Source organism: Haliotis asinina, chromosome 2 (genome assembly GCF_037392515.1).
Source record: "Haliotis asinina isolate JCU_RB_2024 chromosome 2, JCU_Hal_asi_v2, whole genome shotgun sequence".
NCBI lineage: Eukaryota > Metazoa > Mollusca > Gastropoda > Lepetellida > Haliotidae > Haliotis > Haliotis asinina.
In genome coordinates this window covers 101,627,726-101,653,202 of record NC_090281.1, presented here as the reverse complement: position 1 = coordinate 101,653,202, position 25,477 = coordinate 101,627,726, and the positions used below count along the sequence as shown (strand labels likewise).

Genomic DNA, 25,477 nt, shown 5'->3' with positions numbered 1-25,477 from the left:
AAACGGCCCTGGTGGTTGGTGGGGTAGCTTTGGGACTTATTTGGTTAAAAATTTCTTAGCCGCTACGTACACCAGACCCGCCACGGCGACGATGGCTGCCCACAGGTTTTGACTGAGCCACGTGACGTTTTAGCCAGAGCGCCCAACAACCACGAGACGATGCTACCCAGGATGCCGGGAAGGGCTTCGGCGGCTTTACCAGCCAGTTTAGCTAGACCTTCCCCGAGTTTTTTTATCCAGTCTTTAACACCGCCGGGGGGTGTGGGGGGAACTCCCACAGTACCCCCTGTCAGTGACACCACCAAGGTTGATATGATGAAACCCAATGCAGTCAGAATGCTGGCGATGGTGATCCCTTGCTCCCGGAACAATATCCGAATCCTGTCTGCTAACGTGGTGTCTCGGTAGAGGACTTGATTGATGGTTTCCCGCACACGGTTGGCCTGGGATCGAAGCTTTTCTTTGTGGCCGGACGCTGTCTCCAACCAGACCTGCCTTTCCTCTTCCAAATTACGTATTCGTTCCTCGATGGTGGCTTTCATAGACTCGTCCTCAGTTTCACCGAGTTTTTCCTTTTCATAGTCGATGTGGTCGTCTATCTCGCCCACTTTGGCCGTGCTTTTCGCGAGCTGTCCACGAATGGTTTCCATCAACAGGTCCAACCCCCGCAGTTCCCGAAAGGTAAGTTCGAAACCCGGGAAGGGCTTGTTCTCGTAGTCGGCCAACACCTTTTTAATATCATAATCTTGCATATCTTGACGGATCTTCGGAGGAAGCTTAGGTCGCGCGCCACCGTAATCTATGAAACCTAGTTCATCGCGGATAAAGTCACTCCCATGTCGACTGCCCAGTGTTGATAAAGCAAGCGGTTCTCTCGTGCGTTTATTCACGAGATCGATCTCCGGGTGAGCCTTCAAACGCAGCGTGCCATTGCTATCGAGGGTAAACCTGGAATAGTTCCTTCCCAACGGCTTGAGTTTGGATTTATTTTCAACTGCGTTGTAATAATCGTCGACGGCGTCCTCCTTCATGAGTGCGTCACCTGCACTGCGTCATGAGTGCAAGAATGAGGTCTCCTGCTCGGCCCCTGTATCATCCATAGTATAATCCCACATCTCCATAGGTATGTCTTCAGCCATTATTTAGTATTAAAAATATATTTCATTTATATAACAATGTACGGCAGAAAATTAGATCCTTTCAGAAGATTGAGAGAGCCATTAGGAGCCAGAGCCGTGCGCCAGTCGGTGACCATCACCAACAATCCCAGCAAGATAGACCAGAATCAAACTCTGCTGGTTAGATTTCCAAACCTTGGTGAGAATGACCTCATTGTACCAGGCACTGTTCGACTGGCGTTCAATATCACGTTGACCTCCGACAACGACAAACGCGAGCTAGTGCGGAACGTGGGTCGAGCTATCATCAAGAAAACGACCGTCAAGATCAGCGGTAACGAGGTGCTGAGCATCGACGACAGCGACGTGTTTCACTGCTACGGGGATCTCTGGAAAAGCGAGGGAGAACGAGTCAATGATGTGTACCAGGGCATCAGCAAATCAACCCGGTTGCGCATAGGGTATGCCTTCACGCCAGACCAGCTAGACAAGCTATCGGACGGTGAAAAAACCATCGCTCGAGCATACGGGAATCGATTCTGCGTGCCGCTCGACTTCAAGTTGCTCACGGGACACGCGCCGTTTTACCAGGCCGCGCTGGGTGATAGGCTCGAATACGAGCTCACGTTTAACGACTATAGCAAAGTAGTGCGTACGCCGAACGGTGATGAGGCCAGTTATGCCATAGACAACATCTCTCTGGAGTTCGACATGGTCACTAGCCCGGAGCTGGCCAGGCATGTTCGAAGCCAGTACTCTGGGAAGATGGCTATCCTGTACGATCGCGTACTGAGGCATAGATCAGTCGTGCGAGATAAGAGCGACACTGTGTGGAATATCAACCTGAACGTGCTGGCGCGATCGATGAAAGGTATCCTGGTCGTCCCCGTGGAGGATTACGATCCATTCCGGAGGGACAGCGAGAAGTTTTTCAACCCCGAGATTGAAAAGGTGGAAGTGACCATCGAGGGCGTGCCCAACCAGCTGTTCAGTCATGGTATGAGACCACACCAGCAGTGGGATGAGATAAAAAAGCTACCAGTGGGGGATTACATAACAAAGGACCTGGACCTCGGCTCCGTGCAGATCGGTGAATACCTGACCACCAAGTACGCCCTATGGTTGGACATGCGATCCACGGATGATGATAAACTGCACGGTAGCGGGCGCCGAATAGATAACGGCAGCGAAGGGATAACCATCCAGATTACTAAGAAGGCTCAACCCGCTGGTAAGTTGAAATTATATCTGTACGTTATTATGGACGCGCAACTTAATATAGACAATGGGAGATTCGTGCAAGCCATCTACTGACCTCCACCTCCCCACTGACCCACACTGCGCCATAGTGTGCGGGCAGACTGGCTGTGGGAAGACCGTTTTCGTGTTGGATATGTTGGAGGGTTACTACAAGGATGTGTTCGATAACATCGTTATCATGTGCCCTACTCTGAGCATGAATAAAACGTACGCGCGACCTTGGGTGATGACGGACCCGGACGTACACAAAATCGACCCTGGAACACGCCTGCAGGACTGGTTGAAAGCTCTTCACGAGAAATTTAAAGGGGAACTGACGCTGTTTATACTGGACGACTGCAGCGCTAATCGCGAGATAACAAAAAAGAGAGACATGCTATCGTACCTGGCCTTCTCCGGCCGGCATGCAAATCACAGCGTCTGGGTGCTAACGCAGAAGTTCAACTCGGTGTTGAAAGACCTCAGGGAGCAGACGCGATGGGTGGCCTTATTTCACTGCAAGGACAGGGATTCGTTTGAGGAGTGTTTGAGAGAGAACGATGTGATGAGCAAATTAGAACGGGAACGGGTGAAGAAACAGCTCGCTGAAACTAAACACGCTAAGCTCGTGCTCAAGACCGACCAACCAGTAGCATATAGGGTGTGCTAAAGCTAAGCAAAGCTTAGCAAAGCTAAGCTAAAGCTAAGCTAAAGCTAAGCAAATGCTAAGTATAGCTATGATATTTGAAGTGTTTGTCGTGTGCAACTTAACCTTCATTTCTCTGTGTTTTGTCTGCATCGGGTATTATATAGTTAAAACTAAATCTTACTTGTTATATTATAAGATGGAGTGTGAGGAATTGCTCGAACAATTGTTGGTACCTGGGGTAGTGGATGATGACAAGCGAGAGAAACTGGTGGCGTTGGCTGTTGGCGGCAAAGCCAAACATTACTTTGGAGACTACACTCCGGATAAAATTCACAAAATGTCAGCCGAAGAAATCGATAAGCTGTACGCTAGATTCGAGTCCCGGCTCGGAGCAGAAATGACAAAGACAATAGGATCGGCTATGACCCAGATATACACCGGTATTGTGTCATACTTCCTTCCCATTCCACCAGAGCGCCGACTTTACCTGTGGGAAGACCTCGAGAAAGACCCTTTTATCGAACACGCCGTGAGCTCTATCAGCTGCGAGCTGTACCACAAATATGGCATGTTGTTGGCTCCAGTGACGGCGGCGATTATCACGGCAAAGCATTGTCAATTTGAGAGAAAAAATAATAATAATAGTATAGATGGATGCTGCTCCCGAGGTGACGGTGGGGGTACCCCCCACAGTGAGGGAAACCCCTCCCGAGGTGACGGTGGAGACCAGGGAAACAGTAACCAGGCAGAAGAATCCTAAGAGAGTAGCTGCCGGTAAAAAACGGTGGTGTAACCAACATAAAATTATCAACCCCCGACTGTTGTTGGCTGTAGGTGCTGCCGTGGTTATAACATGGTTATACGTGGGAGTACCCCCCAACAGTGAGGTGGTACCCCCCAACAGTGGGGGTGTGGGGGTAACCCCCACTGTCGACCCGCATATCATGTTATAATTTTAATATTTTTATATCATATACATAATGTCTGAGGGGAAAACGTTCGTCAACGACGCATACCACGTCACAGTGGTCGCCAGTCTAGCCGTAGGGTACGCTCGGTTGACTAAAATGGTGCTTAAACAACCAACTATCAAGCTAGATTTCAACCTGCAGGATATGGGTATGCTCATAATGAACCTTGGTATGGCGATGGCCACAAAAGACATCCTAGTAAAACAAGGGATAATACCTGAAAATATAATGAAATAAATATAGGATGGCCACGATAGCTATGATGGTCGGTGGGGCGTTAGTGAATGCCCTGGCATTTTCCGGGAGTAATTTCCTCTTCTCGAAACTACGAGATGACAGGAAGAAATACAGGAAGAAAGGAAGCGGCACGATCTCGCTACTGAGAACTTACAAAAGGCACAGGCCGAGTACACTAAAAAACGCCTCCAGAGGATCGATTTTATTAACGAACAACTCAAGCGTGAAAACCATGCCGTTCAAACATTCAACGATGTCGATGAAGCAATGAAAGAATACTACCTACTAACTGGTAAACGATTGGAACCGCTCAATAAACCCACACTCGCTCAGTACTACACACCATCCAAGGGACAAATGAATCGTGAACTGGGCTTCATAGTGTTGGGTATAGCAGCTACTGCGTTGGTTGCGAAGCAATTAAATTAAATACCTATATAAGTAAACATGAGACCCGCTCTATACCGATGCGAATGCATACTTATGGGGAAGACCGAGGCCTGTGGTAGGAAATGCAGGATAAGGTTCTGTTGTTTCCATATGGGAAGTCCTAACTACACGTGTTCTGTGTGTGGTATCGGGGTTAAAGGGCACTACTGTCTATGTAAAGCTCACGGAGCGAACGTAGTCAGACATCAACTCATCTACGAGAATAAAAAGGGCTACATAAAAGAACGTAGGCGACTGCTCAAGATAGACTCCAATTAGACATTGGTTATGTTAGGTGTAAACACTATGACTACTGTACGCGAGCTTAAGCGGGTCGCAAAACAGAGAGGTGTGATCGGGTATTCTCGAATGCGGAAGTCAGCATTGTTGAGATTACTAGGTTTAGAAGCCCCTACGGTAAAACAATTAAAAGCTCAAGCAAAACAGCTTGGATACACGGGTTATTCAAAACTGGGGAGAGCCGGGTTAGTCGAATTGTTATCACATACCCCCGTAGCACGTCCCACTGTAAAACAACTGAAAGCCGAGGCACACGATTTGGGTTTAGACGGATATTCCCGTATGAGGAAACCACAACTTTTAGAATTATTACGACAGAATAGAGCTATTGACCTACAGTTCGTGCGCACTGAGCGCGCTGTAGGCAACTATTTGAGAGGTTGGCACATGCACGTTGATAGAAACATAGACATTACAGATATCAAGCCTCTGATAGCTGATAAGGTCAACCAGGAACTAAATAACCTAGGAAGTATCAAGTTTCAGATCACAGTGAAAATGTCGCTCGATAAGCAGGTTGGGGACCTCACTGAGTATGTTCAGCCTTACTTCCGAGGTAAACAAGAGGTCGTCACACATACAGAGACCATTGACACATCAATCGATACCAGTTTTCAGCAGATACGAGAATACCTAGAACGCTACACACACTTGGGGTCCGGGTGGGCTGTAGATAAAATCGATAATGTCTATCTAGACATAGCTAACTACGTACCATTCAGAGGCGGGTCATACCTAGCCTTGCCCCCCTACTATAGGAACAAACATGCCATAGTAAACGTTAAGAATAGAGGAAACGATTGCCTGAGGTTAGCTATCAGGTCAGCCTTATTTCCAGCTGGCACTAATTCAGATAGGCTTTCTAGCTATCCCCAAGACGATGGGCTCAACTGGGATGGTATAGATGAACCCACCCCCATATCCCAGATCACTAAAGTAGAAAAACAGAATAATCTGGCTATAAATATCTTTGGGCACGAAGGTAACACAACAATAGTACACAGGGTCAGCGGGGTGAAGGATCGCCAAGTTATCAATATATTCATGATCCAGCGAGGTGACAAGTATCACTACACATGGATAAAACACTTTAGCAGGCTGTTGTATGACCAATCGGCACACAGAGGAAAGACCCACTTCTGTGAACGATGCCTACATGGCTTCACACGAGCTGATTTATTAGAATCCCACCGGGAGGATTGTTAAGGTGTGGGGCAGATGGCCATACGAGTCAATGCATTGTATAGAATCGCTCCCATGCGTATGACCCGAGTCGACAGGCTAGCTCACGCTAGTAGCACTAACTGTCACGTGTGTGACTCACCACTTAACGGTGATTCGGTGAGAGATCACTGCCACATAACTGGTAAGTATAGAGGCGCCGCTCACAGCGCGTGCAACCTCAAGCTTAAAATCAACCCTAAGACAATAAACATCCCCGTTGTCTTTCACAACTTGAGAGGGTACGACTCACACTTGATCATGCAGGCCATCGCGAAAATCGATGGTAATATAACGTGCATCCCCAACAACATGGAGAGATACATCTCCTTCAGCTTAAAAGGACTTAGGTTCATTGACTCGTTTCAGTTCCTCCTGTCGTCACTCGACAGTCTGGTCAAGGCCAACAATACCTTCCCTATCACCGATCGATACACAGACGCCGAGACTAGACCCCTGCTTATGAGGAAGGGTGTGTACCCCTATGAGTACATGGATAGTTGGGTCAAGTTCACCGAGACCAGACTACCCCCTATTGACTGCTTTTATAGCAAGCTGAATGAGGCGTCCGTCTCACGAGATGATTACTCGCACGCGACTAACGTATGGAATAAACTGGGTTGTAAGAACCTGGGTGATTATCACGACCTGTACTTGAGGACAGATGTACTGCTGTTAGCCGACGTGTTTGAGACGTTTAGGCGGACTTGTTTCAAGCAGTATAAACTCGACCCCGCATGGTATTACACCAGCCCAGGTCTGTCGTGGGACGCCTTGCTTAAAAAGACCAGAGTTAATTTGGAATTGCTCACAGATTACGACATGCACCTATTCATTGAGAAAGGCTTGCGAGGTGGGATTTCCATGGCATCCAAACGATACGCGAAAGCAAATAATCAATACGTGAAAGGTTATGATCCTAACAAGCCAACCAATCACATTCTCTACCTCGACGCAAACAACCTGTACGGCTGGGCCATGAGCCAGTATCTACCTACAGGGGGATTCGAATGGGTACCCCACGTTGATGTTATGGAGGTTGCACCAGATTCGAACAAAGGGTATATCCTCGAGGTTGACTTAGAGTATACCAAGGAATTACACACATCACACAACAGCTACCCCCTGGCCCCCGAACGTATGAGGGTTAACCCAGACTGGATGTCTGAGTACCAACATAACTTGTTAGGTGGGCGTGTGACAGACGTTGAAAAACTCGTGCCTAACTTAATGAATAAGACCAAGTACATCGTTCACTATCGCAACCTACAGCTGTACCTGTCGTTGGGTATTAGGCTGACCAAAATACACAGGGTGCTCATGTTCGACCAGAGCCCATGGATGGAGCCCTACATCAGAATGAACACAGACCTACGAAAAAAAGCCACCAGTGATTTTGAGAAAAATCTCTACAAGCTCATGAACAACTCAGTGTTTGGTAAGACTATGGAGAACCTGAGGAAACGCGTGACCGTGAAGCTGGTTCGGTCGAGTGAGGAAGACAAGCTCAGGAGATTGATAGTCAGTCCGGCATTCAACCGTAGTAAGATATTCACAGACAACCTGGTTGCCCTACACATGAAGAAAAGCCACATAAAATTCAACCGGCCTGTTTACGTGGGGATGAGCATCCTCGATTTATCCAAACACCTGATGTACGACTTTTACTACAACGAGCTCAAGAAACAGTACGGCGACAGGTGTGAAGTGCTGTACACTGACACGGATTCCCTGCTGTTAGAAATTCGAACCGAGGACGTGTACGAGGACATGAAAAAACACCTCGATTTATACGACACCAGTGACTACCCTAAGACCCATACCATACACAGTACGGTAAATAAAAAGGTCCTAGGTAAGATGAAGGACGAGTGTGCTGGCACGCCCATAGCCGAGTACATAGGTTTGAGACCTAAGATGTACTCCATACTGAAAGCCGACAATAGTGAGATCCGGAAGGCTAAGGGGGTTAAGAAGTATGTGGTGAAACAACACATCAAACACGCCAGATTCAAGGAAGCCCTGTTCAAGACCCGTACCTTTAGGCATAAAATGAACACACTTAGAAGTGATGGACATAAGATATACGGACTGACTATAAACAAGACGTCCCTGTCGCCTATGGACACGAAACATTGGATAGCTATTGATGGGATAAACACATACGCGTATGGACATGAAAAAATTTGAGGCTATTTACTACAGCCCGCGTGGGTACTGGAAAGGAGCTAGCGCAGTAGATAAGCTAGCTAAAATAGCGCGAGTACCCCCGGAGGAAGCCAAAGCGTGGCTTGAAAAACAAGCCCTGAGGCAGATCTATTTGCCGGCACCACGCTACGTGCCTAGAAGGAGGTTCGGTATTAACATACCTAATAGCGTTCACCAGGCAGACCTACTGTTCCTACCCCACGACAAGAGGTACAAGTATGCCTTAACCGTAGTGGACGTAGCCAGTCGTTACAAGGAAGCCGAACCCTTGACCACGAAAGATTCGGCCCAGGTAGCCAGAGGATTCGAACGCATATACAAACGCAGCCCGCTGACGTGGCCAACAGAGCTGCAAGTTGACCCCGGACGGGAGTTCATGGGTGCCGTGTCACAACTGCTAGCCAAACACGATACAAAGGTCAGGCGTGGCACGGCCAGAGCCCATCGCAGCCAAGCCATAGTTGAGAGATTTAATAGGACTTTGGCTGAGCACTTGTTCGGCCATCAGTATGCTAGGGAGATGGCCACCCCTGGAAAACGATCGACTGAATGGGTCACGAGGTTACCCAAGGTGGTGTCGGCAATCAACCATGAAGTCACCCGTCTCACCGGTAAGAAACCGGCAGACGCTATCAAACTAAAATCAATAGTTGCAGAGTCGGCCGCTCCATTGCGTGGGAAGGAGAAACAGATACCAGATAGGGCCCTAGTGAGGTATCTATACCAGCCGGGGGAACACGAGGGTGATAGCCGTAAGCGGGCCACCGATCCTATATGGTCAGTCAAAACTTACAACATAGATAAAGTGGATATGAAAGCTGACGAACCTAACTTATACTACTTGAGGGATGGGCCGGGTAGGGGGTTTGTAAGAGAAGAATTATTGATCGTACCGTACGGCACAGTGTTACCTCCTACCAACACACGTTAAACGGTAAACGTGTAGTACGGGTAATAGTAGCAAGAGCTAAGGGCCCAACCAAAGCCTTAGTTAGTAAATAAGGCGTTGTAGAGACTTTTTTTGAAAGTGATCCAGAACCCCCATTCCCTATACTACTTCTTCCCAGGTTTTACTTTTCTGTAGTAAGACCTCTTCCCAGGTTTTACTTTTCTGTAGTAAGACCTCTTCCCAGGTTTTACTTTTCTTTAGTAAGACCTCTTCCCAGGTTTTACTTTTCGTTAGTAAGACCTCTTCCCAGGTTTTACTTTTCTTTAGTAAGACCTCTTCCCAGGTTTTACTTTTCTTTAGTAAGACCTCTTCCCAGGTTTTACTTTTCGCTAGAAAGACCTCTTCCCAGGTTTTACTTTTCTTTAGTAAGACCTCTTCCCAGGTTTTACTTTTCTGTAGTAAGACCTCTTCCCAGGTTTTACTTTTGCTAGAAAGACCTCTTCCCAGGTTTTACTTTTCTTTAGTAAGACCACTTCCCAGGTTTTACTTTTCGCTAGAAAGGCCTCTTCCCAGGTTTTACTTTTCTGTAGTAAGACCTCTTCCCAGATTTTTCTTTTCTTTAGTAAGACCTCTTCCCAGGTTTTACTTTTCATTAGTAAGACCTCTTCCCAGGTTTTACTTTTCGCTAGAAAGGCCTCTTCCCAGGTTTTACTTTTCTTTAGTAAGACCTCTTCCCAGGTTTTACTTTTCTTTAGTAAGACCTCTTCCCAGGTTTTACTTTTCTGTAGTAAGACCTCTTCCCAGGTTTTACTTTTCTTTAGTAAGACCTCTTCCCAGTTTTACTTTTCTTTAGTAAGACCACTTCCCAGGTTTACTTTTCTTAAAACGATCGGAGTCAGGAAAACTTCAGAGGCGTGCTTTCTCCTATACATATTAAACAACCTGTCAAAGACAAACTCCTTTCAACTGCACCAGATGCAACTAATAAATTAGGACTGGAATATTCACAGTATATGTAGGGCGGTGGGGTTACTTTCACACAGTATCAGGGCTTTACACTTACTTTCAAGTTACACAAAACCTTCAACTTTATTGATTATGTTATTGATTATATTCAAGTCTAAACCTGTAGATGCAGAAATAAGGACAAATTGTAATCCAGTGTTATGGGTAGTATTTGAAGAATTATTATAAATGTTGGACATATTCAATGTTATGAATATTTGACTGGGGTGATAAACCAACTGAATCATCTAACTGAATATTTTCATCAATTGCAGAGTATTTGTAGGGTCTGGTTGGCCACTACGTCGCACTGAACCATGTCATGTCAGAGATGTCATGACCTGTGTGATGGACTGGGAACAGCAAAAGGTTTCCTTCTTCAAGAACGACAAACTGGTCAGTGACAGTTTATGTTAAGTTTATGTTGTTGTTATCACCAATGGTTACCAATCCAATGTTGTTGTTATCACCACTGGTTTATCACTACATTCTTGTTATCACCACTGGTTACCACCACATTCTTGTTATCACCGTTAGTTACCACTGCGCTGTTGTTGATAGCATGATGGGTTGGTTACTGCTAGGCTGCTGTTGATACCATGATGGGTTGCTTACTGCTAATCTCCTGTTGATGTCATGATGGGTTGGTTACTGCTAATCTCCTGTTGATGTCATGATGGATTGGTTACTGCTAATCTCCTGTTGATGTCATGATGGGTTGGTTACTGCTAATCTCCTGTTGATGTCATGATGGGTTGGTTACTGCTAGGCTGCTGTTGATACCATGATGGGTTGCTTACTGCTAATCTCCTGTTGATGTCATGATGGGTTGCTTACTGCTAATCTCCTGTTGATGTCATGATGGGTTGGTTACTGCTAGGCTGCTGTTGATACCATGATGGGTTGCTTACTGCTAATCTCCTGTTGATGTCATGATGGGTTGCTTACTGCTAATCTCCTGTTGATGTCATGATGGGTTGCTTACTGCTAATCTCCTGTTGATGTCATGATGGGTTGGTTACTGCTAGGCTGCTGTTGATACCATGATGGGTTGGTTACTGCTAATCTCCTGTTGATGTCATGATGGGTTGCTTACTGCTAATCTCCTGTTGATGTCATGATGGGTTGCTTACTGCTAATCTCCTGTTGATGTCATGATGGGTTGGTTACTGCTAATATCCTGTTGATGTCATGATGGGTTGGTTACTGCTAATATCCTGTTGATGTCATGATGGATTGGTTACTGCTAGTCTGCTTTTGATGGCATGATGGGTTCGTTACTGCTAGTCTGGTGTTGATAGCATGATGGTATGGTTACTGCTAGTCTGCTTTTGATAGCATGATGGGTTGGTTACTGATAGGCTGGTGTTGATAGCATGATAGGATGGTTACTGCTAGGCTGGTGTTGGTAACATCATGGGTTGGTTGCTGCTAGGCTGGTGTTGGTGGCATGATGGGTTGGTTGCTGCTTGGTTGGTGTTGATAGCATAATGGGTTGGTTACTGCTAGGCTGCTGTTGATGGCATAATGGTATGGTTACTGCTAGGGTGGTGTTGATAGCATAATGGTATGGTTACTGCTAGGCTGGTGTTGATAGCATGATGGGTTGGTTACTGCTAGACTGGTGTTGATAGCATGATGGGTTGGTTACTGCTAGGCTGGTGTTGATGGGTTGGTTACTGCTAGACTGGTGTTGATAGCATGATGGGTTGGTTACTGCTAGGCTGGTGTTGATAGCATGATGGGTTGGTGACTGCTAGGCTGGTGTTGATGGGATGATGGGTTGGTTACTGCTAGACTGGTGTTGATAGCATGATGGGTTGGTTACTGCTAGGCTGGTGTTGATAGCATGATGGGTTGGTGACTGCTAGACTGGTGTTGATAGCATGATGGGTTGGTTACTGCTTGGCTGGTGTTGATGGGATGATGGGTTGGTGACTGCTAGACTGGTGTTGATAGCATGATGGGTTGGTTACTGCTAGGCTGATGTTGATAGCATGATGGGTTGGTGACTGCTAGACTGGTGTTGATAGCATGATGGGTTGGTTACTGCTAGGGTGGTGTTGATAGCATGATGGGTTGGTTACTGCTAGACTGGTGTTGATAGCATAATGGGTTGGTTACTGCTAGAATGGTGTTGATAGCATGATGGGTTGGTTACTGCTAGGCTGGTGTTGATAGCATGATGGGTTGGTTACTGTTAGGCTGGTGTTGATAGCATGATGGTTTGGTTCCTTCTAGGTTGGTGTTGGTAGCATGATGGGTTGGTTACTGCTAGGCTGGTGTTGATGGGATGATGGGTTGGTTACTGCTAGACTGGTGTTGATAGCATGATGGGTTGGTTACTGCTACACTGGTGTTGATAGCATGATGGGTTGGTTACTGCTTGGCTGGTGTTGATGGGATGATGGGTTGGTTACTGCTAGACTGGTGTTGATAGCATGATGGGTTGGTTACTGCTAGGCTGGTGTTGATAGCATGATGGGTTGGTTACTGCTAGGCTGGTGTTGATAGCATGATGGGTTGGTTACTGCTAGGCTGGTGTTGATGGCATGATGGGTTGGTTACTGCTACACTGGTGTTGATAGCATGATGGGTTGGTTACTGCTAGTCTGCTGTTGATAGCATGATGGGTTGGTGACTGCTAGAATGGTGTTGATAGCATGATGGGTTGGTGACTGCTAGACTGGCGTTGATAGCATGATGGGTTGGTTACTGCTAGGGTGGTGTTGATAGCATGATGGGTTGGTTGCTGTTAGACTGGTGTTGATAGCATGATGGGTTGGTTACTGCTAGGCTGGTGTTGATAGCATGATGGGTTGGTGACTGCTAGGCTGGTGTTGATAGCATGATGGGTTGGTTACTGCTACACTGGTGTTGATAGCATGATGGGTTGGTTACTGCTAGGCTGGTGTTGATGGGATGATGGGTTGGTTACTGCTAGGCTGGTGTTGATAGCATGATGGGTTGGTTACTGCTAGGCTGGTGTTGATAGCATGATGGGTTGGTGACTGCTAGACTGGTGTTGACAGCATGATGGGTTGGTTACTGCTAGGCTGGTGTTGATAGCATGATGGGTTGGTTACTTTTACACTGGTGTTGATAGCATAATGGGTTGGTTACTGCTAGGCTGGTGTTGCTGGCATGATGGGTTGGTTACTGTTAGGCTCGTGTTGATAGCATGATGGGTTGGTTACTGCTAGACTGGTGTTGATAGCATGATGGGTTGGTGACTGCTAGGGTGGTGTTGGTAGCATAATGGGTTGGTTACTGCTAGACTGGTGTTGATAGCATGATGGGTTGGTTACTGCTAGGCTGGTGTTGATGGCATGATGGGTTGGTTACTGCTACACTGGTGTTGATAGCATGATGGGTTGGTTACTGCTAGTCTGCTGTTGATAGCATGATGGGTTGGTGACTGCTAGAATGGTGTTGATAGCATGATGGGTTGGTGACTGCTAGACTGGCGTTGATAGCATGATGGGTTGGTTACTGCTAGGGTGGTGTTGATAGCATGATGGGTTGGTTGCTGTTAGACTGGTGTTGATAGCATGATGGGTTGGTTACTGCTAGGCTGGTGTTGATAGCATGATGGGTTGGTGACTGCTAGGCTGGTGTTGATAGCATGATGGGTTGGTTACTGCTACACTGGTGTTGATAGCATGATGGGTTGGTTACTGCTAGGCTGGTGTTGATGGGATGATGGGTTGGTTACTGCTAGGCTGGTGTTGATAGCATGATGGGTTGGTTACTGCTAGGCTGGTGTTGATGGGATGATGGGTTGGTTACTGCTAGACTGGTGTTGATAGCATGATGGGTTGGTTACTGCTAGTCTGCGGTTGATAGCATGATGGGTTGGTGACTGCTAGGCTGGTGTTGATAGCATGATGGGTTGGTTACTGCTACACTGGTGTTGATAGCATGATGGGTTGGTTACTGCTAGGCTGGTGTTGATGGGATGATGGGTTGGTTACTGCTAGGCTGGTGTTGATAGCATGATGGGTTGGTTACTGCTAGACTGGTGTTGACAGCATGATGGGTTGGTTATTGCTAGGCTGGTGTTGATAGCATGATGGGTTGGTTACTTTTACACTGGTGTTGATAGCATAATGGGTTGGTTACTGCTAGGCTGGTGTTGCTGGCATGATGGGTTGGTTACTGTTAGGCTCGTGTTGATAGCATGATGGGTTGGTTACTGCTAGGCTGGTGTTGATAGCATGATGGGTTGGTGACTGCTAGGGTGGTGTTGGTAGCATGATGGGTTGGTTACTGCTAGGCTGGTGTTGATAGCATGATGGGTTGGTTGCTGTTGGACTGGTGTTGATAGCATGATGGGTTGGTTACTGCTAGGCTGGTGTTGATAGCATGATGGGTTGGTTACTGCTAGGCTGGTGTTGATAGCATGATGGGTTGGTTACTGCTAGGCTCGTGTTGATGGCATGATGGGTTGGTTACTGCTAGGCTGGTGTTGATAGCATAATGGTATGGTTACTGCTAGGCTGGTGTTGATAGCAAAACTGGTTGGTTACTGCTAGGCTGGTGTTGGTAGCATGATGGGTTGGTTACTGCTAGGCTGGTGTTGATAGCATGATGGGTTGGTTACTGCTAGGCTGGTGTTGATAGCATGATGGGTTGGTTACTGCTAGGCTCGTGTTGATGGCATGATGGGTTGGTTACTGCTAGGCTGGTGTTGATAGCATAATGGTATGGTTACTGCTAGGCTGGTGTTGATAGCATAACTGGTTGGTTACTGCTAGGCTGGAGTTGGTAGCATGATGGGTTGGTTACTGCTAGGCTGGTGTTGATAGCATGATGGGTTGGTTACTGCTAGGCTGGTGTTGATGGCATGATGGGTTGGTTACTGCTAGGCTGGTGTTGATAGCATAATGGGTTGGTTACTGCTAGTCTGCTGTTGGTAGCATAATGGGTTGGTTACTGCTAGGCTGGTGTTGATAGCATAATGGGTTGGTTACCGCTTGTCTGGTGTTGATAGCATGATGGGTTGGTTACTACTATGCTGGTGTTGATAGCATGATGGGTTGGTTACTGCTAGACTGGTGTTGATAGCGTGATGGGTTGGTGACTGCTAGGCTGGTGTTGGTAGCATGATTGGTTGGTTACTGCTAGACTGGTGTTGATAGCATGATGGGATGGTTACTGCTAGGCTGATGTTGATAGCATAATGAGATGGTTACTGCTAGGCTGGTGTTGATAGCATAATGGGTTGGTTACTGCTAGACTGGTGTTGATAGCATGATGGGTTGGTTACTGCTTGGCTGGTGTTGATGGGATGATGGGTTGGTTACTGCTAGACTGGTGTTGATAGCATGATGGGTTGGTTACTGCTAGGCTGGTGTTGATAGCATGATGGGTTGGTGACTGCTAGACTGGTGTTGATAGCATGATGGGTTGGTGACTGCTAGGCTGGTGTTGATAGCATAATGGGTTGGTTACTGCTAGGCTGGTGTTAAGAGCACGATGGGTTCGTTGCTGTTTGACTGGTGTTGATAGCATGATGGGTTGGTTACTGTTTGACTGGTGTTGATGGCATGATGGGTTGGTTACTGCTAGGCTGGTGTTGATAGCATAATGGGTTGGTTACTGCTAGGCTCGTGTTGATGGCATGGTGGGTTGGTTACTGCTAGGCTGGTGTTGATAGCATGATGGGTTGGTTACTGCTAGTCTGCGGTTGATGGCATGATGGGTTGGTTACTGCTAGGCTGGTGTTGACAGCATAATGGTATGGTTACTGCTAGGCTGGTGTTGATAGCATAACTGGTTGGTTACTGCTAGGCTGGTGTTGGTAGCATGATGGGTTGGTTACTGCTAGGCTGGTGTTGATAGCATGATGGGTTGGTTACTGCTAGGCTGGTGTTGATAGCATGATGGGTTGGTTACTGCTAGGCTGGTGTTGATAGCATAATGGGTTGGTTACTGCTAGTCTGCTGTTTGTAGCATAATGGGTTGGTTACTGCTAGACTGGTGTTGATAGCATAATGGGTTGGTTACTGCTAGACTGGTGTTGATAGCATAATGGGTTGGTTACTGCTAGGCTGGTGTTGATAGCATAATGAGATGGTTACTGCTAGACTGGTGTTGATGGCATGATGGGTTGGTTCCTGCTAGGTTGGTGTTGATAGCCTGATGGTATGGTTACTGCTAGGTTGGTGTTGATAGCATGATGGGTTGGTTACTTCTAGTCTGCTGTTGATAGCATAATGGGATGGTTACTGTTAGGGTGGTGTTGATAGCATGATGGGTTGGTTACTGTTTGACTGGTGTTGATAGCATGATGGGTTGGTTACTTCTAGGTTGGTGTTGGTAGCATGATGGGTTGGTTACTGCTAGGCTGGTGTTGATAGCATTATGGGTTGGTTACTGCTAGGCTGGTGTTGATGGCATTATGGGTTGGTTACTGCTAGGCTGGTGTTGATGGCATGATGGGTTGGTTACTGCTAGTCTGCTGTTGATGGCATGATGGGTTGGTGACTGCTAGGCTGGTGTTGGTAGCATGATGGGTTGGTTACTGTTATGGTGGTGTTGATAGCATGATGGGTTGGTTACTGTTAGACTGGTGTTGATAGCATGATGGGTTGGTTACTGCTAGGCTGGTGTTGATAGTATGATTGTATGGTTACTGCTAGGTTGGTGTTGATAGCATGGTGGGTTGGTTACTGTTGGACTGGTGTTGATAGCATGATGGGTTGGTTACTGCTAGGCTGGTGTTGATAGCATAATGGTATGGTTACTGCTAGGCTGGTGTTGATAACATAACTGGTTGGTTACTGCTAGGCTGGTGTTGGTAGCATGATGGGTTGGTTACTGCTAGGCTGGTGTTGATAGCATGATGGGTTGGTTGCTGCTAGGCTGGTGTTGATAGCATGATGGGTTGGTTACTGCTAGGCTGGTGTTGATAGCATAATGGGTTGGTTACTGCTAGGCTGGTGTTGATAGCATGATGGGTTGGTTACTGCTAGGCTGGTGTTGATAGCATGATGGGTTGGTTACTGCTAGACTGGTGTTGATAGCATAATGGGTTGGTGACTGCTAGGGTGGTGTTGATAGCATAATGGGTTGGTTACTGCTAGACTGGTGTTGATAGCATAATGGGTTGGTTACTGCTAGGCTGGTGTTGATAGCATAATGAGATGGTTACTGCTAGACTGGTGTTGATGGCATGATGGGTTGGTTCCTGCTAGGTTGGTGTTGATAGCCTGATGGTATGGTTACTGCTAGGTTGGTGTTGATAGCATGATGGGTTGGTTACTTCTAGTCTGCTGTTGATAGCATAATGGGATGGTTACTGTTAGGGTGGTGTTGATAGCATGATGGGTTGGTTACTGTTTGACTGGTGTTGATAGCATGATGGGTTGGTTACTTCTAGGTTGGTGTTGGTAGCATGATGGGTTGGTTACTGCTAGGCTGGTGTTGATAGCATTATGGGTTGGTTACTGCTAGGCTGGTGTTGATGGCATTATGGGTTGGTTACTGCTAGGCTGGTGTTGATGGCATGATGGGTTGGTTACTGCTAGTCTGCTGTTGATGGCATGATGGGTTGGTGACTGCTAGGCTGGTGTTGGTAGCATGATGGGTTGGTTACTGTTATGGTGGTGTTGATAGCATGATGGGTTGGTTACTGTTAGACTGGTGTTGATAGCATGATGGGTTGGTTACTGCTAGGCTGGTGTTGATAGTATGATTGTATGGTTACTGCTAGGTTGGTGTTGATAGCATGGTGGGTTGGTTACTGTTGGACTGGTGTTGATAGCATGATGGGTTGGTTACTGCTAGGCTGGTGTTGATAGCATAATGGTATGGTTACTGCTAGGCTGGTGTTGATAACATAACTGGTTGGTTACTGCTAGGCTGGTGTTGGTAGCATGATGGGTTGGTTACTGCTAGGCTGGTGTTGATAGCATGATGGGTTGGTTGCTGCTAGGCTGGTGTTGATAGCATGATGGGTTGGTTACTGCTAGGCTGGTGTTGATAGCATAATGGGTTGGTTACTGCTAGGCTGGTGTTGATAGCATGATGGGTTGGTTACTGCTAGGCTGGTGTTGATAGCATGATGGGTTGGTTACTGCTAGACTGGTGTTGATAGCATAATGGGTTGGTGACTGCTAGGGTGGTGTTGGTAGCATGATGGGTTGGTTACTGCTAGGGTGGTATTGATAGCATAATGGGTTGGTTACTGCTAGGCTGGTGTTGATGGCATGATGGGTTGGTTACTGCTAGTCTGCTGTTGATAGCATGATGGGTTGGTTACTGCTAGGCTGGTGTTGATAGCATAATGGGTTGGTTACTGCTAGACTGGTGTTCATAGCATAATGGGTTGGTGACTGCTAGACTGGTGTTGGTAGCATGATGGGTTGGTTACTGCTAGGCTGGTGTTGATAGCATAATGGGTTGGTTACTGCTAGGCTGGTGTTTATAGCATAATCAGATGGTTACTGCTAGACTGGTGTTGATGGCATGATGGGTTGGTTACTGCTAGGTTGGTGTTGATAGCATGATGGTGTGGTTACTGCTATGTTGGTGTTGATAGCATGATGGGTTGGTTACTGCTAGGCTGGTGTTGATAGCATGATGGGTTGGTTCCTGCTAGGCTGGTGTTGATAGCATGATGGGTTGGTTACTGCTAGGCTGGTGTTGATAGCATGATGGGTTGGTGACTGCTAGACTGGTGTTGATAGCATAATGGGTTGGTGACTGCTAGGCTGGTGTTGGTAGCATGATGGGTTGGTTACTGCTAGACTGGTGTTGATAGCATGATGGGTTGGTTACTGCTAGGCTGGTGTTTATAGCATAATGAGATGGCTACTGCTAGACTGGTGTTGATAGCATGATGGGTTGGTTACTGCAAGGTTGGTGTTGATAGCATGATGGTGTGGTTACTGCTAGGTTGGTGTTGATAGCTTGATGGGTTGGTTACTGCTAAGCTGGTGTTGATGGCATGATGGGTTGGTTACTGCTAGTCTGCTGTTGATAGCATGATGGGTTGGTTACTGCTAGGCTGGTGTTGATAGCATGATGGGTTGGTTGCTGCTAGGCTTGTGTTGATGGCATGATGGGTTGGTTACTGCTAGGCTGGTGTTGATAGCATGATGGGTTGGTTACTGCTAGGCTGGTGTTGATAGCATGATGGGTTGGTTACTGCTAGGCTGGTGTTGGTAGCATGATGGGTTGGTTACTGCTAGACTGGTGTTGATGGCATGATGGGTTGGTTACTGCTAGGCTGGTGTTGATAGCATAATGGGTTGGTTACTGCTAGGTTGGTGTTGATAGCATGATGGGTTGGTTACTGCTAGTCTGCTGTTGATGGCATGATGGGTTGGTTACTGCTAGGGTGGTGTTGATAGCATGATGGGTTGGTTGCTGCTAGACTGGTGTTGATAGCATGATGTTATGGTTACTGCTAGACTGGTGTTGATAGCATTATGGTATGGTTACTGCTAGGTTGGTGTTGATAGTATGATGGGTTGGTTACTGCTAGTCTGCTGTTGATAGCATGATGGGTTGGTTACTGCTAGAATGGTGTTGATAGCATGATGGGTTGGTTACTGCTAGGCTGGTGTTTATAGCATGATGGGTTGGTTCCTGCTAGTCTGCTGTCGATGGTGTGATGTGGTTGGTTACTGCTAGGCTGGTGTTGATGGCATAATGGGTTCGTTACTGCTAGACTGGTTAGGGTTAGGATCTTTGTCGGTTAGGTTAGATGAGGGTAAGGTTAGTTGCTGGTCAGTTCTGTCAAAGGTTTGGTTAGGTTGATTTTACATCATGATGGAGACATTAGTGAAGCAAAAATCTTCAGTGGATGAGGCCAAAGTTGCTAAAATAGGAGTTGGTGACAATATCATCAAATTAAAGAAACTAATAGCAGCGACTAAAACTGCTTTTACAAAAACAAGCTGTATAATTTGATAGAACAGGTTGATGTTCCTTCCCGTCGGGAAGTTACAGATGTAATTGACAAGGTAAGTTCACTTCATCTTAAAGCAGTGAATATCATGGTTGACTTGATTCAGGCATATTCAGATATTGGGGACACTGAAAACAAACCCCAAGTCTACAAAGAACTTGCGTCAGTAGAAGGGATAAATGAAGATGTTAAAATGGCACAAGCTTATTTGAATGAGAGGTCAGATGCTAGTTCTGTAAGTAGCATAAGAACAGGTTTAGCAATGCTATTCCATCAGGAAAATCAAGTAAAACAAACAGCAAAATCTCATAAGAATACAAACTTCAAACAAGAACATTGACAATGAACAGGGAAAAAATAAGAATGTTGTCAAAGTGAAAAAAGAGGAGAAAGTCGAATGTTTAGATCCCAAGTTAAATGTGGTTGGAACATCTGGAGCACATTTGTGATGTTCTCAGAAGAACAGATCCGATCACAACTAGACATGAGCTTGGAAAAGATATGTGGAAACAACTCAAAAGAGTTTCTATACCCACATTTAATGGTGACATTAAAATGTTTGAGAATTGGAAAGTGGCATTTGTAGCTTGTGTGGACATGGCACCAGCTACCCCCGAATATAAACTGTTACAGTTAAGGCAATGTCTTACCAGAGAAGCATTAAAAGTAATAGCTAACATTCAGACCAATTAAAGCAGGTAATGCCAGTGACTTGGAGAAGTTTGCGGACCTGCTTGATATTTTAGTGACAAAACTTTGAGAATCACACAAGTTAGAAGAGATGGGTAATGGAACCTTATACTCACAATTGCTAAAGAAATTCACAGAGTCTGTACTAATACAATATCAGAGGTGGATATTTGAGACACAGAGATAGGAATCTGTCGAAGTCCTTAGGGGAATGGATTCTGCAAGAATCGGAGTTTCAGGTCATTGCCAGTGAAGTCATAAATGGGGTTGCTGAAAGGCAGAAATCACATAACCGTAAAACACCACGTAAAAATGGGATGTTCTTTGGCAATAAAGAAAATACAATGGGTCAATGTCAAATGTGCCCAGGTGCAAGTCATGAGATTTGGAAGTGCACCAAGTTCAAAGCCTTGAGCGTTATTAAGAGGTAAGAGGTTGCAAAGAGGTTGAATCTTTGCTTCCGTTGTTTAGGTCCCAACCACTGTGGTAGGAGTTGCACTAGGTTTAGTGAATGTGGAATAGGTGGTTGTTCAGGTAACCACAAGCACTTACTTCACAATGATAGGAAAGTAAGGACCTGGACAGATGGGGCAAATGTAAGTTACATAGACATGCATAGCATGTGTTCATGGTTTGAACCAAACACATTTTGTAAGTACTTTTCTCATTGATAGCAATAGAACTGAACTGCAGAATCTCAATGCTTTAGTGCACATGTTCTGGGAATAAGAGAACATTTCGTGTAGCTCAATGAATGACTGCAGTTCTTGATCAGTATGTGCAAAAAGGATACATTCATAAGGTAGAGTCAGAGGGAAGTGAGAGTCAATGGTTACTACCTCATTTTCCTGTAGTTTGTTCAGACAGGACTACGACCAAAGTACGCATTGTATTCGATGCTTCTGCAAAGTATCAGGGAGTTTCTCTCTGTGACATAATCCATCCAAGACCGAAATTGCAAAATGAACTTTTTGAAATCTTGCTCCGTTTTAGGAAGCAACCCATAGCACTTGTTTGTGACATCTCAGAGATGTATCTACAAATTGAGGTAAAACCTGAAGATCGTAAATACCTCAGGTTTCTATGGTGATCCATGAATTCAAATGAAGAACCGAAAGTATATGAATTTAACGGAGTGTTGTTCGGCCTGAATTGTTCACCATTCATAGCACAATACAGTTCTCAAGAACATGCAAAAGCACATCAGACTGAATTTCCACTAGCTGCGGACACTGTAGTAAACTTCACATACATGGATGATCGTATGGATTCAGTTGAAGATGACATGAATGGGACAGAGTTGTACAATCAATTGGGTGAGCTATGGTTCACAGCAGGTATGAATGTGACAAAATGGCTTTCAAATTCGTTAGATGTCCTCGATGGAATTCCATTAGAATCTAGGTCACAGAAGGTAAACATCAACAAAAGTCAATTGCCTTTAGTGAAAACACTAGGTCTTATGTGGATTGCAAATGATGATGAGTTCAGTTTCTGTATGAATATTCCTGAAGACAATGTGAGAATAACCAAACGAATGTTTCTGAGTGAAATCGCAAGGATCCTTCATTCACTTGGACTCTTGACACCTTTCACCATTGTGGGTAAAATGATGATTCAAGAGATGTGGATAGCAGGTTTCGGATGGGATGAAGAGCTTGATCCAAATCTGAATCTTAGAACTTTGAAATGGGTGAATGATGTTATGCCATATCAGAGTACCACAGAGCTTGAGAATCAAATCTGAAAAAGAAAGCCAAACATTTCGTGTATTTACAGAAGCATCCCAAGATGCATATGGGGCAGCAATATATGCAGTTTATACTTACCAGAGTGGGGAAGTGGTGAGTCATTTAGTTACCTCCAAAAGCAGGGTTGCTCCTCTTCACTCTGTAAGCATTCCAACCATGCACCCATGTCTGCAGACTCTGTTACCCTTCCCTGTGTTGCAGTTGTACACAAGCAACAAGTTGCGGGTTCCATCTGGTGGCTTCTATCCTTGTGTTGGCCTTCACTCTAAGGGTGAGGCAGTCCGCCTCCTGGATCTGGATCCTTGGCTTCCACCAAAGGAAGGAGAGGTATGTCATGAGAAATTCCTCGAGCACACTTGCCGTGTAATTTGTCACTTCCTGTAAACACATTTTCTCCATTACATGATCTCTCGGTCTCTGAAATAACACGACATTATCTCCATTACATGATCTCTCGGTCTCTGAAATAACACGACATTATCATGCAGAGAGAGGGAGAAATAACACTACATTATCATGCAGAGAGAGGGGAAGTAATACTACATTATCATGGAGAGAGAGGGAGAAATAACACTACATTATCATGGAGAGAGAGAGGGAGAAATAACACTACATTATCATGGAGAGAGAGGGAGAAATAACACTACATTATCATGGAGAGAGAGAGGGAGAAATAACACTACATTATCATGGAGAGAGAGGGATAAGTAACACTACATTATCATGGAGAGAGAGGGAGAAGTAACACTACATTATCATGGAGAGAGAGAGGGAGAAATAACACTACATTATCATGGAGAGAGAGAGGGAAGTAACACATTATCATGGAGAGAGAGAGGGAGAAGTAACACTACATTATCATGGAGAGAGAGATGGAGAAATAACACTACATTTTCATGGAGAGAGGGAGCAGTAACACATTATCATGGAGAGAGAGAGGGAAAAGTAACACTACATTATCATGGAGAGAGAGAGGGAGAAGTAACACTACATTATCATGGAGAGAGAGGGAGAAGTAACACGACATTATCATGGAGAGAGAGGGAGAAGTAACACATTATCATGGAGAGAGAGAGGGAGAAGTAACACTACATTATCATGGAGAGAGAGATGGAGAAATAACACTACATTTTCATGGAGAGAGAGGGAGCAGTAACACATTATCATGGAGAGAGAGAGGGAAAAGTAACACTACATTATCATGGAGAGTGAGAGGGAGAAGTAACACTACATTATCATGGAGAGAGAGGGAGAAGTAACACGACATTATCATGTAGAGAGAGGGAGAAGTAACACATTATCATGGAGAGAGAGAGGGAGCAATAACACTACATTATCATGGAGAGAGAGAGGGAGAAGTAACACATTATCATGGAGAGAGAGGGAGAAATAACACTACATTATCATGGAGAGAGAGAGGGAGAAGTAACACATCATGGAGAGAGAGGGAGAAATAACACTACATTATCATGGAAAGAGAGAGGGAAGTAACACATTATCATGGAGAGAGAGGGAGAAGTAACACTACATTATCATGGAGAGAGAGAGGGAGCAATAACACTACATTATCATGGAGAGAGAGAGGGAGAAGTAACACATTATCATGGAGAGAGAGAGGGAGAAGTAACACTACATTATCATGGAGAGAGATTTGAGTTGTTATTAATTATTATTGCGGTAGTAGTAATTGGGTCAGAATATTTATTTAAGGTTTTAGTGTTGGTTTTTGTGGGTCACATTTCCTACAGAGAATTATTTAAGCAGCACGCCGCTAAGGCAGTACTTTAGAGTTACTTCCTTTGAACAAACATGTAAACACACATTCTGGAGTTTTCGACATTAGTGGCTACGATCGATCGTAAGTGCTCGAACTTTGGGGAAATGACTGAATGTATATATAAATGCTAGTTGCCATGTTAGAGATACACATTACTGGAGTATATACATCATCTGCATCTGTCAATGCCTGAACCTGATGTCAGATCACTCGCTGTGTTACATTCTGCATAACTGTTTCTCTCTCACACTAAGACTTTGGTGAGTTTGCTATATTATATTTTGTGACCCATTGCCTTAGATTTTGTCTCATTTGTATTGTATTTGAAATCGGTATTGTGAAATTGACTTGTGATCTTGTATAATTTGCTCTCACTTTGCATTAACTCATTAAGCCCTGGAGCCACTCCACTGCCCAACACCTGGCACCCCTCGCTGACTGCCTGATTGCTGCGACGAGGCTAATTAGTGCTAATCATGCCTGATTTCCCTGGCAGGTCTCGGATATTACAGGAAACTGTCTAGTCTCACAAACAAGTACTGATTATTTAATTGTGTCGTAAAGATGTAAATGGGAAAGAGGCCGATGGGAATACATATATTACAGCATTTCGTGTAATTTATTACCTGTGTCTCTCATACCCCTTTGCCAGTGTGTGCTGTATTTTTATCAACACCTACACGGTCTTTGTACGTACGAGATGAACATGTATACAAATTCCTCCTGTCTCTCTCATCGTATGGACTGAATTATAATATATTATTTATAATAGAGTTTAAAAAGAGGGGGGCTTGCATTATAATCGTCTAGATTTTTTGCCAATACATTGCTCATGCTTACTGACTATTTCAAGGAAAGTATCAATAGGTGTATAAGTAACATGGAACATATAGAGATTTATAGTTTGTCACTTTGTTCATCTTAACTTAACGCTGCAAACATGCATCACCATTCATACACATACATACTGCATGATACATTTATCATTACTCGATGCTAAACAAAGCTTCCCGTCATGTGAAGGGATAAAATATCCCTAATGTAACGCATTATATCTCAGTTACTCATTATATT

General features: G+C 45.2%; 1 protein-coding gene across 1 annotated transcript in view; it reads left to right on the top strand.

Moving 5' to 3' along the window:
• LOC137272175 (uncharacterized) overlaps positions 1-25,477 on the top strand; it is a 550,405-nt gene that overhangs the window by 302,518 nt on the left and 222,410 nt on the right. Inside the window, exons 36-37 of the mRNA XM_067804527.1 lie at positions 10,542-10,662; positions 22,828-22,953. Coding sequence (XP_067660628.1) covers positions 10,542-10,662; positions 22,828-22,953 — 247 coding nt within the window. The remainder of the gene's footprint in view (positions 1-10,541; positions 10,663-22,827; positions 22,954-25,477) is intronic.